Source organism: Mycteria americana, chromosome 18, assembly GCF_035582795.1.
Source record: "Mycteria americana isolate JAX WOST 10 ecotype Jacksonville Zoo and Gardens chromosome 18, USCA_MyAme_1.0, whole genome shotgun sequence".
Taxonomy (NCBI): Eukaryota; Metazoa; Chordata; class Aves; order Ciconiiformes; family Ciconiidae; genus Mycteria; species Mycteria americana.
Window position 1 is genome coordinate 4,471,694 of NC_134382.1, and position 13,970 is coordinate 4,485,663.

At 55.3% G+C, this 13,970-nt stretch overlaps 1 protein-coding gene across 4 annotated transcripts in view; it reads right to left on the bottom strand.

Annotated features, from left to right (window-relative positions):
• Positions 1-417: 417 nt before the first annotated feature.
• The window catches only part of KAZN (kazrin, periplakin interacting protein), a 247,111-nt gene continuing 233,558 nt past the window's right edge, over positions 418-13,970 (bottom strand). For all 4 annotated transcript variants that reach the window (XM_075520416.1, XM_075520417.1, XM_075520415.1 and 1 more), the window contains 6 exons: positions 4,783-4,919; positions 4,157-4,327; positions 3,599-3,788; positions 3,278-3,408; positions 2,946-2,996; positions 418-2,408 (listed from right to left, as the gene is read on the bottom strand). In XM_075520416.1, coding sequence (XP_075376531.1) covers positions 2,241-2,408; positions 2,946-2,996; positions 3,278-3,408; positions 3,599-3,788; positions 4,157-4,327; positions 4,783-4,919 — 848 coding nt within the window. In that variant the 3' untranslated portion in view covers positions 418-2,240. The remainder of the gene's footprint in view (positions 2,409-2,945; positions 2,997-3,277; positions 3,409-3,598; positions 3,789-4,156; positions 4,328-4,782; positions 4,920-13,970) is intronic.

Here is a 13,970-nt window from a genome sequence, read left to right on the forward strand (position 1 = left end):
TCGTTTCTCTGTCCCACCTGCTCTTCCCGGCATTCCATCTTCCGTACCCGAGGGGGGCACCTCCTGGCTGTTCCCCCCCATTCCCAAATCTTCACTTACCTTAAATCCCCATTTCAGTCGGACGCACCGACGGCCCCGGCCTCCCGCCAGCGGTGCCGGGTCCGGGTGCGAGCGCTCGGCCGGCAGCTGGTGGTGGGAAAGAGCCAGTCCAGGGACGCGGCCTCTCCTGCACCCCCCTGCATCCCCCCATCGCCCCAGGGACCCCCCGTTCGCACGGCAGCGGTGACATCCACCTCCCTGCACCCACGTGCCTTCTGCCCGGCGCCACGACGGCGATGCCCGCGTGCCACCGCCGGCGTCAGCCCAGGATCTCCATCGGGTGAGCAATTAAAATCACGTGGAGTTCATCCGTACTTTAAAATAAGCTTTATTTAGATCTTTTATAATTTTATATTTGCATCCATGCCTTCAAGGATTCTCCCCCACTCACGTGGGGAAAAGTTAAATCTAATGTTACCCATAATCCATATGCTATTTATCGAAGTTGTCTTAAATAAATCATCCTCTTAGTAATTTTTAGAATTATTTCCTAATTTACAAAAAAGCTGAAATGCAAAGGAAACTACTCGATAACAGGGAGATTGCTCATCTGTTCTGGTGGTGGATAGTTTAAATTATAAAAACGCAAGGAGAACAGAAAAAAAAAAAAAAACAACCCACCAACAAAACACCAAACCAAAAAACCAACAAAACGTATAAAAATGCTTCTCTGCAGAGAAAGATGCCACGGGGCAAAGCCTGCCCTGCCACCCCCCGCAGCCTCTCCGCATCATCCCGTTCGCGGGAACACACGGCGCGAGGGCATCGGCGATTTAGTTCGGTGATTTAAGACAAAATACCCCTTTTTCAATCAGGGCGCGCGTATCAGAATTAAGAAAAATAATACACTATTATAGCATCATTAAATAAATCTTAATACATTTTTAAGAGCTTAAAATTATATCGTAAGCATTAAAGCATAAGGTACTTATCTTGGCATAAGCAGAGCGCGGTGCGTGTTAGTGGAGAGGGGAAGCGGCCGCCGCGCCGGGGGGGGGGTTTTGGGGCATTTCCAGGGGATTTGGAAGCACAAGCTCCACCTGCGCTTCAAAATCGCCCCGGCGCCAGAAAAACCTCCCCGGCGGGGACTCGTACCGATTTCCCCGGCCCCTCCGACGGCGATAACGCCCCAAACGGGAGCGGGGCGACCGGCCCCGGATGGGCGACGTCTCGGGATACGGAGATATCTCGGGATATCACCTTTCCCCTCCTCCCAGCTCATGCCGGATCCCCCATATTTTACTCAAAGCCCCCCAAACGCGGGGAAAAACCGCAGGCAAAGCTCCCACCGGCTTCCCCCCCGTCCGAGTTCCCGGCCATTATTTCGGTTTGCGTTTTCCAAGGCGTTAAGTGCTCCTGGGGCATCTGCAGCCGCGGGGCCGAGGGAGCCCGGGGCGGGGGTCCGTGGCTCCGGCCCCCCCGGCAGCAGCTTCCCAGGACAGTACAGTACAAACACCCCCTCTTCCTCCTCCCCGCCCCATCCCGACCGACGTGGAAAAATATAAAAATCCCAAAACTTCTGCAATAATTTAGTTAGAATAGCTCCTCTGGGTTTGTGCAAATAAATTAAAACAACTAAAAAGGAACGTTAAAACACTTATTTCCAGACCGGCAGGCGTTACAACCAGCCCGCGTCGCCTCTGCGGGGTTCGGCCAGGAAGACATCACAGCGAATGAGATTTTTTTTTTTTTTTTTTTTCTCGTGTGTGTGTTTTCTCTCTAAGGTCCCTCAGCTAGGCAGGTCCTTCGTCCCCGGGCGAGGACATCCCGCGGGCTGGGCTCCGGAAAACAGCGGTTTCGGACAAGAGACGTCACAAGCACAAAGTGCACAATATTTCTGGTATTTACAGAGACACAGCAGTCCTTCAAGTTTCAAGTTTCGTCAAAAGAAGGAGGAAATAAAACAAAAAAAACAACTAACGAAAAAAACCAACCCAAAGCGACAAACTGAAGCGACAACAAAGGAGTTACCGGTACGGAAAAAAGACACAAAAAAGGGGAAAAAACTGAAGTTACGACACAGCTGCATCGCTCCCAAGACGACAGGTAACACGTCCACAGGCGGGGCTGGGGGGGGAGTATGTACATCGGCGACGGCGAGGCCGGGAGGAGGCTCCCGGCGCTTGCCTGGCGTGGGGGGGTCACCAGTCCGCGTCCTCCTCGATGTAGTAGTCGGGGGCCGTACCGTCGAAGAGGCCGGGGTCGAGGGACTTGCGCTGCTTCCCCCGGGCGAACACCCTGGAGATGGAGCCGAAGCCCATCTTCTCTTTCTTCTTTTTCCGTTTTTGGTCTTCTAGGTCCTCTAGAGACTGCGGGGGGAGAAGAGACGAGCTTGGCCACCGAGCTTTTCATTCACCCCCGCCCAGCCCCACACCGAGGACGATGGACCCCAGGTCCAGGTCCCGAAAAATATTCGGGTCTAGGTCCAAAGCAACGTTGAGGGATTTTGGCTTCTTAATTCAACCAGCTCAGGATTTCAGCTCCAGGTACGTAAGGATGGTCAGAGCAAAGGTCTGTCCACGGCTTGCTCGAATACCCCGCCGTTTTAGGGACAAATACAGAAAAATAACCTGATCTAGGCTGTGCCTTACAAAAATCAAGACTGCGATGGGCCCCGAGCACAGCAACCACCTACGGCATTACCTGGATTGTGGGGCAAATCATGGCAATCTGAGTCATCCCAGACTCAGAATTCAGGATGGCTTCCGTTTTGTTGGTTTTTTTTCTGTGTTTTTTTTTTTTTTTTTTTTAAAGCCCTTAATCTGTGCCTCTGAGCCCCCTCAAATCACTCCCTAGCATAGGACCGGGTCTCACGAGCAGGATTGAAACAGGGCTTTGTGCCCTACCTGTACAATTGGGTTGTGCAAGTTCTTCTGTACCGGTCCGGGACTGTCCCCCTGCGGCAGAAGCAGACGGATCCAATTGCATCAGCCCCAACACAGCCCGGGACCCCCCCCCACCACCCCAGCAAAAAGGAGCTCGTCCGGGTGGCTGCATCACTGCAGGGCTGGGATAAACCCCAGGAAAGCAGCTCTCCAGGTCAGCAAACCTCCAACCCCTACCCCACCCCAAAACCAACATCACTTCTGGAAGCGGAGGACCCGCAGCATCCCCAGCCGCACGCCCCGGGGAAGCAAGCCCCCCACCAAAGCAAGCCCCCCGTGACGTAGCGCCTTACGTTGCAGAGCGAGTGCGTTCGATGCCGGGGCGAGTTGATGTCGCTCGGCGTGGACGACCGGTCGCCTTCGGCCGCAGAGGCGTCGGAGATGATGGACGGCTGCCGGGAATGACAGGGACTCACTCTGACCGCTGGAAGGCAGGGGGGGCACCGGGGAGTTAACATCACACCGCAAACCCGACCCCACGCAAAGCCTCTGATGCGCTTCCAAAAAACCCTATTTTGGAGCGTTTTGCCCCGTTTTTTTTAGCTCTGTGAGGGAATAAGGCAGCTCCCCAAAATAGGTTTGGCCCTGCGTCCCGATCCATCACGGGGACTCACCTTGCCGGTCCGCCGAGTGCTGGGGGTGCGAGTGGTAGAGGGTCTGCTGGCTCTGCCGGATGGCGGCCGTCAGCGGGAGGTCGGCCTGCATCACCCACTCCTGGTTGCCGTTCAGCACCGTCTCACCCGGCATGGCCAAGGAATGGCGTTTGGGGACGTCCTTGGTCAGCGTGGCGAGGGACTGCTTGGCCTGGGGAAGGACACCAAGGTGGCGGTGGGGGGGGGGGACGGGACGACACCGTATGAACATCTCCCGCAGAAGCAGCAGCAACGCACTGCACCAAACCCACCCTCCCCTTCGCAAGCGAATGCCCAAACTGTGCTGCTCCCTGCGCCGAGGATGCCCAGCTCCTTCTGAGAGATGGATTTTTTTTTTTTATGCCTGTATTGCAATAACGCAACCGCTGCAGCAAACGCTTAAATGCAATATTGCAATAAATATTTCGCTTCAGCAAAACTTGCCAGGGTGGTTCAAGCACTCGAGCTGCTGAGCCGAGCGCCTGCAGCAGCGGCGCAGGGCTGACCCTCGAGTCGTGCCCGCCGTGTTATCGAGCTCACCATGGCCAGCTCGGCCTCCAGCTCCTTCATGCGGTTGTCTTTCAGGTCGAGCTGGGAGCGGAGGGCACTGGCGTGGTCCGTCGCCTCCTTGGCTTGCCGCCGCAGCTCCCACTTCTCCCGCTCCAGGAGGTCCTTCTCCTTCGCCAGGGCTTTCACCGCGTCCTCGCTCTCCTGCTGGGACACGGGGTGGCCATCAGGAAGGGGAAACCCAGGCTACTAGAGAGCCCTCTCCCACCCTCTGCCACGACCCCCTTGGAGACCACCCAACTGCTGCGGTGCCGAAGGGCAACGGTACCTTTGGGGGTCACGAGAGCCCCGTGCCGGCAGCGGGCAGGAGCAGGGAGCTGCGGGATGCGGCCAGTCTCCCAAAGAGGGATTCCCGCGGTGCACCTGGTTAAAATTACTTCGAATTTCCCAGGCCTGGCTCGCTGGCCCGATTTCCTCCGGTATTTATTTGTCCTTAACCTGCTGCGGTCCAGCCCTTGCGGCAGGGGAGCCTCTGCCCGGTTGCAAGAGCCCAGCTGGGGCTTCGGTGGGTTTCTGCCCGATTGCAAACCGGGTTTCGCGCTCACGCCGCTGCCAGCCCCCCGAGCCACGAGACCGCGGTGCTGGGCTCCCGCACTCACTTTCCTGTGCTGCTCGTAGTTCCTGATGAAGTCGCGGAGCTGCTCCTCGCGGCTCTCCAGCGTGGCGTACAGCTGCTGCATCTGGCTCACCAGGTCCGTCTTCTCCACCTTCAAGCGCTTGCGGTCGGCTTTCATGGCTGCGGGAGAGATGACGGCTCAAGCACTGGGGGGGGCACGGCAGCCCCCTCGCCTCCACCGCTTTTCTTTTTCAAGGAAAAAGCAGCAAAATTATGACCTCAGGGGCTGGGCTGGCAGCAGACGCCCAATTCACCCCCTTTGCTGCACCTCCTGCCTGCACCCAGCAGCCCCCCAAAATGCCCAGGGCATCTCCGCTGCGGCTCCTAAGCATCGCCCACCTTCCACAGGGCAGCTCGGCCCCTGGAAAAGGAGATTCGGGAGCAAAAACGTTGCCGCAGCCTCAGGGCCCGGCGCAGGAAAACCTGCTGCTCCCCTTCCAGGATAAATAAACCACAACCGGTTTATTTTTAGCAGCTCGGCAGATTCCTGCGGCGCTCCCACAAGCCCGGGGCCCGGCTCCCCAGGCGTCCCCTTCCAGCTCGACGACGCTGCGCGGGGACGAGGGGACAGAGCGGGAGGCTGGGTGGGTGGGGGCACCGCGGGATGCCATGGGGGCATCTCAGCGGCCCCAAGATGAAACCAAGACCTTCACGTTTTCCCTCTCCCACGCACCAGCGAGGGACGCTCGCTGCCCGCCGACACAGGGACGGCTTGCTGGAAGTCTGGTAAAAGCAGGGAGAATTACAGAAATACCACGTAGGACAAGGGACTTCAGTAATTTCTGCGTGTTAAGTGCTTTGCCCAGCCTTGAACCGGGTCCTTGGCGTTGCGGCTGAAATGCCCCGTGGCTCCCTGCTCCCGAGACACCCCACCCCACCAAAATAACGCCCAATTTAGCAATCGGAACACAAATACTGCTTTTCATTATAGGAAAGGCTTTGCCTGCTTCTCCACCCTGAGGAAGTGCCGCTCTCGAGGGAGCGGGACGGTATGAAACACCCTCTGCCCCTCCAACGCTCCCTGCACTCGCTGCCTTGCAAGCGGGCGAGCCTCGCGAGTCATTCCTCTATATTAAAAAAACAATTCTAAAGCCCCCCAAACCCACCAGAAAAACCAACCCCAAAGCCACCGAGAGCTGTCCGTATTACAAAAGCCGCTAGAAGACGACAGCACCATCACCAGTAGGACCCATCTCCACGCACAGGTCCAACCTATTCCTACCAGACCGAAGAAATCCACGATGAGCGTTTCAGCCCTCGCTGTGTTTCCTACCCCTCAGCCCCCCGTAACGAGCCCCTTCTTCTGGGGGCTTTAACCGCACCGTAACGTGCCTCTGAGCTCCTCCCGGCGAGACGCGCGTGGGATAAAGACCTGACCGAGGAATACAAGAAAACCGTTACCGTGGCGTGCTTAAAAGAAAATTAATTTCCCTCCTGCAATTATCACCTTCGGTACCCTCGGCTTCAGGCCTCTGCCTTCTCCCAGCACAGGAAGGCTCGCGCTGGGGAGCTCCGCTCCCACCCTCCTACGGCCGGGGACCCTCGTCCCCCGCAGCCGCTTTCTGTTAAATACTCAATAAAAGCATTTCCACCGGCGTGTAAGCAAGGACAGCGTTATTATTAGACAGGTACTGCAGACCTCAGGCGGAATAATCTAGTAAGGGGGTATCACCCAGCGCCGTATACAACGTACCGCCGTAACGCACCGAAACAGCCCCCTGAGGAGGAGCAGCACCTCTGCTCGGCCAGCTCTACAGAACCCATTTCAGCTGCCTCCTCATCCCGACCCAGCTTGTTACAACCGCCGGCCCCAGGAGAGATTTACAGAATCACAGAATCGTAGAGGTTGGAAAAGACCTTTCAGATCATGGAGTCCAACCGTAAACCTAACACTGCCCAGCCCACCACTACACCATGTCCCTGAGCACCTCATCCAAACGGCTTTTAAATACCTCCAGGGATGGGGACTCCACCACTGCCCTGGGCAGCCTGTTCGAAGGGATCAGGGGATCAATACCTACCCGAGCAAGGTATTCCTACCTAAGGTATTCCTACCTTACTCAGGTAGGTATTGATCCCCTGATCCTACCTTACTCAGGTAGGAATAATTTCTGGGCACAGGTATTACTGTAAGTGTGCGCTGGGAAGATGACTAATAAACCAAGCGCTTGGGATGGAGCCAGTAAGGAAGGGAGAGGGCTTGCAGGTTAGCAGAGAAAAAGGTGGAGGGGAAAAAAAAAAAAACCAGACCAAATAGTGGAAGAAGGAGGAGATATTTGGGACAACGGAGATTTTTATCTGTTAAAAAACAGGAGCTAAAACTCTTTGGACCAACTACTCTGCCATTAAGCGTCGGAGGCAAATCAAAACACAGATCAAACCACAAAAATCAAATCAATACACAAATACAACAAACCAGCTAAGAAACGCCGCAAGGATCCGCGCTGTCCCGTGACAGGGAGCGCTGCGATTCCTCCTTGCTCACTTCCACGAACGTGACTCCTCCTGGGACAACGCAGCCCCTTCCAACACCGGGACTTTCCTTACTTTTTTTCCCAGCTGGGGAAATTATCAGAGAAACCCCTCTAAAAATAATCACAACTGGACCACATCTAAGTTTTTAAAAAAGCACTTTCCTGTCGTCTGTGTGTATTTAACAACCACCTTCCCCCTGCCAAGTTACTTCATACGAACCTAAAAACTTGCTGAAAAAGAAAAACGAGTAAGTTGACCAAGCCGTCGAGGGGTGAGATCCGGCCCCACAGAGGCAGGTACTGGACGCTCTGCGATACACACATATATTTAATTTCCTCGAGGATACTGAGAGGCTCTTATAAAAGTTTAAGTCACATTTGCACTCTCTGATGCTGGAGGCAACAAAAGGCTCCTGAAGAATTTAATTAAGCAGCAGGTCCCCTATAGCATACAACCTGCTTTGATTAGCGGCAGTGTTCAGGGTCCTTAAAAGATTTACGGAAAACACTTCATCGCTTGCCAAAAATAAAAATAAAAAAGCTCAGAAGTACTACTAGGAGAAGAGTACGTACCATCTCCCAAGGTTGAATATTTACTGGTATTCATGCCAACCAGTACTGCAAGAAGAGGGCGGACTTGGGGTATTGCAAGAGTACTGGGGTATTTTTTCCTATTAACCCAAATTTACCATTTGTTTCAGTTCGTATTTGTGAGATTTGCTAAAATTAATGCACTTTTTTCCTCCTCTATTACCAGCGCTCTCCCTCCTCCAAAACCGATTAGCTCCTAAGCTTAAAGAAGATTTATCAGTCATTTGAGAACTTCATTCCAAACCCAATTAATAGGAAATTAATTGAAAGAGGCAGGAGAAAAATAAAAAGTTATGCAGAAGTGAGCAGTTAGGGCTGCCAGCAATTCCTGGACCACGCACAGCTCGCTGCGGCGGCTTAATACATCCTTAGCAAACAAGCCCGGCTAATTACTCGGTCAGGGAAAACGAGCCATTGCAATCCACGGCGTGACGGCAGGGGCAGCCAAGGAGGAATAAAACAGGTTTGCAATGGCCATCGGGGCCACTGAAAATGGCTTTTTTCTTTATTCTGATGATCCAGGGCCAGGTTTCTGTATCCCAACCCTCCAGGAATACCTAAATAAGCTCCCCTACAGTCCGTCTGCACGGTGGGCTCTGGCAAAACCTCCGACCTGTTCATAAACCCAAGACAACAAGAGAAGCAAGAAATCCTAAACCCTTGCCATGAGCGGAAAGTATTTATCTCGCGCAGCTTACGTGCATTATTTTCCCTCCCACCCGAAGTGCATGGCAGAAATAGAGGGGGAACCCAGCAGCCCCGCCTCGGACTCGGCAGCTGGGCACCAGCCCTGGCAGCAAGTGATGGGAAGGAGGGGACGGGAACGGTGGAGTGGATCCCCCCAGCTCTCATAGAATCGTAGAGGTTGGAAAAGACCTTTAAGATCATGGAGTCCAACCGTAAACCTAACACTGCCCAGCCCACCACTACACCATGTCCCTAAGCACCTCATCCAAACGGCTTTTAAATACCTCCAGGGATGGGGACTCCACCACTGCCCTGGGCAGCCTGGTCCAGTGCTGGACAACCCTTTCGGTGAAGTAAAATTTCCTCATATCCAGTCTAAACCTCCCCTGGCGCAACTTGAGGCCATTTCCTCTCGCCCTATCACTTGTGACCTGGGAGAAGAGACCGACCCCACCTCTCTACAGCCTCCTTTCAGGCCGTTGTAGAGAGCGATGAGGTCTCCCCTCAGCCTCCTTTTCTCCAGGCTGAACAACCCCATGTCCCTCAGCCGCTCCCCATCAGCCTTGTGCTCCAGACCCTTCCCCAGCTCCGTTGCCCTTCTCTGGACACGCTCCAGCCCCTCAATGTCTCTCTGGGAGTGAGGGGCCCAGCACTGAACACAGCATTCGAGGTGCGGCCTCACCAGTGCCCAGTGCAGGGGCACGGTCACTGCCCTGCTCCTGCTGGCCACGCTAGTGCTGATACAAGCCAGGATGCCATTGGCTTTCTTGGCCACCTGGGCACACTGCTGGCTCATGTTCAGCCGGCTGTCGACCAACACCCCCAGGTCCTTCTCTGCGGGGTCCTTTCCAGCCACTCTTCCCCACGCCTGTAGCGTTGCATGGGGTTGCTGTGGCCCAAGTGCAGGAGCTGGCACTGAGCCTTGTTGAACCTCACACAATTGGCCCCAGCCCATCCATCCAGCCTGCCCAGGTCCCTCTGCAGAGCCTTCCTGCCCTCCAGCAGATCAACCCTCCCACACAACTTGGTGTCACCTGCAGACTGACTGAGGGTGCACTCCATCCCTTCGTCCAGATCATCGATAAAGATATTAAACAGGACTGGCCCCAGCACAGAGCCCTGGGGACACCGCTTGTGACCGGCCACCAACTGGAGTAAACTCCATTCCCCAGCACTCTTTGGGCCCGGCCATCCAGCCAGGTCTTTACCCAGTGAAGAGTACACCCGTCCAAGCCATGAGCAGCCAGTGTCTCCAGGAGAATGCTGTGGGAACCCGTGTCAAAGGCTTTACTGAAGCCTAGGTAGACAACATCCACAGCCTTTCCCTCATCCATGAAGCAGGTCACCTTGTTGTAGAAGGAGATCAGGTTGGGCAAGCAGGGCCTGTCTTTCATAAACCCACGCTGACTGGGCCTGATCCCCTGGTTGTCCCGTACGTGCTGTGTGATGGCACTCAGGATGATCTGCTCCATCAGCTTCCCCGGCACCGAGGTCAGGCTGACAGGCCTGTAGTTCCCCGGGTCCTCCTTCTGGCCCTTCTTGTAGACGGGTGTCACATTAGCTAATCTCCAGTCAGCAGGGACCTCCCCAGTTAGCCAGGACTGCTGGTAAAGGATGGAAGGTGGCTTGGTGAACACTTCCACCAGCTCCCTCAGTACCCTTGGGTGGATCCCACCCGGCCCCACAGACTTGTGTGTGTCCCAGGGGTGTAGCAGGTCGCTAGCCATTTCCCCTGCATTATGGGGCTCCATTCTGCTCCCCGTCCCCGTCTCCCAGCTCAGGGGGCTGGGTACCCTGAGAACAACCGGCCTTACTATTAAAGACTGAGGCAAGGAAGGCATTAAGTGCCTCAGCCTTTTCCTCATCCTTGGTCACTGTGTTTCCCCCGCATCCAATAAAGGATGGAGATTCTCCTTAGCCCTCCTTTTGTTGCTAAGGTATTTATAGAAACGTTTTTAATTGTCTTTTATGGCAGCAGCCAGATTAAGTTCTAGCTGGGCTTTGATTTTCTCCCTTCCGATTTTCTCCCTGCATAACCTCGTGACATCCTTGTAGTCCTCCTGAGTTGCCTGCTCCTTCTTCCAAAGGTCATCAACTCTCCTTTTTTCCCCAAGTTCCAGCCAAAGCTCTCTGTTCAGCCAGGCCGGTCTTCTTCCCCGCCGGCTCGTCTTTCGGCACATGGGGACGGCCTGCTCCTGCACCTTCAAGACTTCCTTCTTGAAGAACACCCAGCCTTCCTGGACTCCATTGCCCCTCAGGACTGCCACCCAAGGGACTCTGTCACCCAGGCCCCTAAACGGGCCAAAGTCTGCCCTCCAGAAGCCCAAGGGAGCAGTTCTGCTGACCCCCCTCCTCCCTTCTCCAAGAATCAAAACCTATCGTTTTGTGATCACTATGCCCAAGACGGCCTCCAGCCATCACATCACCCACAAGTTTTCAAACAGAGAAGGACAACAGGTCCAGCGAGGCACCTTCCCTAGTTGGCTCGCTCACCGGCTGCGTCAGGAAGGCTGTTCCCTTCACAAGGGAGTCTCCTACGACAATGACCCGTCTTTTTATCTTTATGGAAGCAGTTTTGACGCAGGGCGTAGGCCGACTTAACCTCGGCGACACCTCCGAGCTAGATGAACCATCGCCCTCGGTGTTGCTCGGTTCCACTTGCAGAGACTCGTACCTGTTATGCAAGGGCACCGGGGAAGGTGGGGTAGTCACAGAGGAGACGTGCCGCCGCGCCGGGCAGGGACTTGTCACCATTGCCCCTATCCCTCAAGTCACCGTGTTCAGCCAGACGGAGAGAGGATAGGGGATGCTCCGTGTCACGCGTCCTCTCGCCATCACCCCCCGCATCCCCGCCCGCACCATTAATCCTGCACGAGGTCAGCTTGCGTTGCCGTTACTTGAGCTTCCACCTCCTGCCACACGATCCGTCCCCCGAGCATCGCTCCTTCGGGAGAAGGATGACGGACGCAGAGCAGTAACGGGACCCGCTCTGCGCTGGGCTCCTCTCGCAGCCGAAACTATTAAAAATCCCTCCCCAGCGCCTTCTGTTTCCAGCTTTACCTAATGAGCTGACATCTAATCGCTCCGACGCACCAACCCGAGGGGCACAGCCTTGCCCAGGGCAGCAGCACGGCTGAAACCTCCCAGTGATGCCACCACTGAAGGTGCCACCACCCCATTGCCCCTCTCTGGCCTTAGCATCTAACAACTTCTGGATGGGAATTAGCTACCACATGCTAAAACCAGGCATTTCCCCCCCTAAAATGGGGGCTGCCGTAAGTACCACCCCCTTTCTGAAATTAATAGTACCAAATCAAGGGAAAATGAGGCGGTGGTGGTCGCACCATCTAGCCCAGGTTTGCTTGGAGGGCATACAGATAATTAGTTTGACTGCCTCGCTAATGTGATATTAGATGAATAACGACTACGTTAGGAATAGCGTCTCTGCCTGGCTTCTCACTCCCGGGATGAAGCGGCAGAGCCCAAACACAAGCCAGGGCACTGGCAGCAGACTCAGCCCACCTCCGACCCTCCCGAAGAGCAGCTCCCTCCGGCTCCCATCCGCTCGTGAGTACTTCTCTCGCCCTGTGCAATGGGGATTTTCATGCCAGGAACGCAATCGGAGCTGACTTTTTCCACGTACCGAATCGTATACTTATTTCCTAACGTGGGGAAAGGCGTCCTTGGGGGGCACAGCTCAAGCCTCGGTGATGCCCCGTGCAAGAGGAATGCATAAACCCATCCTGTCCCATTAACATTCACTTAATTTCTCCTGTTTCTCCATCCCAACCATGAAATTCAATATCGTCACCATGACTAACCCATAAAATCGGTCAGCCCTGCGCAAGAACTGCAGCGCGGCTCCTTGCTTTGTAATTAAACAGGCGCGTGCGCTCCCCGGGCGCAGCCGTCACCATCTGCAGAGAAGATCTTGCCGTTGAAGACGTCAACGTTACACGGTGTCGGGCAGTGCCAGCACTCACTCCTGGGCACGCGGAGGTACGGTGCAGGCAGGAAATTCGAGTGCAATGTCGAATTTCAGGAAAAAATTAGGTGAGGCATTTGCCTCGGGGGAATTTACCTGGAAACACGCTGCTACGAGGCCAAGGGCTTTCCAAATCAGACCCACCATGGTCATGACAAGGTGGTCAATGACTTCTGCTGTGAGTTTAAGGTGGGTCTTCCAAGGAACACAGTGGGTTTTCTGTACAGAGCCCCATGTCCTCTTGGTGGAGAGGGCTTCCTTGGCCGGGTGGTCCACGGCTGGGACACCCATCTGCTGCGACACCCATCCGCCGGGACACCCATCCGCCGGGACACCCATCCGCCGGGACACCCATCCGCCCGCTTCTTTGCTACCCACCCCCTCGCTGCAGCCAGCTGGGGGTGCTGGGGGTTTCTGCAGGAGGCCTGTCCCAGCCCAAGTGCTGTCCCTGGGGGGGTCACAGCTCCGAGCTGCAGGTTTGGGAGGGAGGAGACCGGGCTGCAACCCAATTGCGGAGCAGACGTGAAGCTGGTTCACACCTTCCCGAGCAGCGGGGAAAGCCAGCCCAAGGTCTCCACCTTGGCACTCGAAAAGGAAACAGAAACCAGGTTTGCTCTCCGCGTGATAATCCCGCAGGCGAGCTCCAGCATATTGGATAAACCTTCCCAGAACTGGGGTTTCTGCCATCAGCCCACACGCTCATACATGTCACCCAGCCAAGAGGCTCCTGGAGTCCTCCAGGCGCTCGGGCACGGTCCCTTCCCGCAGCAGGACCCAGCAGTAATAAAGCTGTCTGCAACTTCTCCCGTCGGAGATTTCCACATCAGAAATCCAGACCACATCCATCCCTTTCCAGCTGGGGCCAGGAAAAAAATATAATTGCACTAACACTGTAAGCGCGATCCCGAGTCCCAGCCCCAGCAAAGGACAGAACGATAGGATGTAGTGCTACGGGATTTATTTGGACGTTAATTGATTTAAAAAAAATTGCAAGAGTTGGAATTAGCCTAGAAAAAGAAGCAATAAAGATGCATAAAGCACGTGCTGCCAGGGATACAGAAACTGGTCGAGTTACTCCCACAGAGCATCCGGTGCCGCTCCGGATCCCTGCTTCTTCCCTCCGCGGCAAGGGCTGGTTAGCGCAGCACAGGGAAGACGCTGCACGGGGTTATCGCCGGCTTTACCCCCGTGCTAAATGCTGTGGGAAAGGGCTGGAAATGCATTGCCGAGGAGGGACGGTGAACCCACCCTCCTCCATCCAGATCAGCACAAACCAAACCCTGCGCGGCTGCGCAAAACGAAGGCTGTTAAAACCCCTGGAGCCCCCAAAAGCAAACCCCGCCGGCAAACCCTCTCCGCTTCCCTCCGCGTTAAGGCCCGGCGAGCCAATATCTATCTGAACCGTGTCGCGCTTCCAGGCTCAGAGCCAGCAGC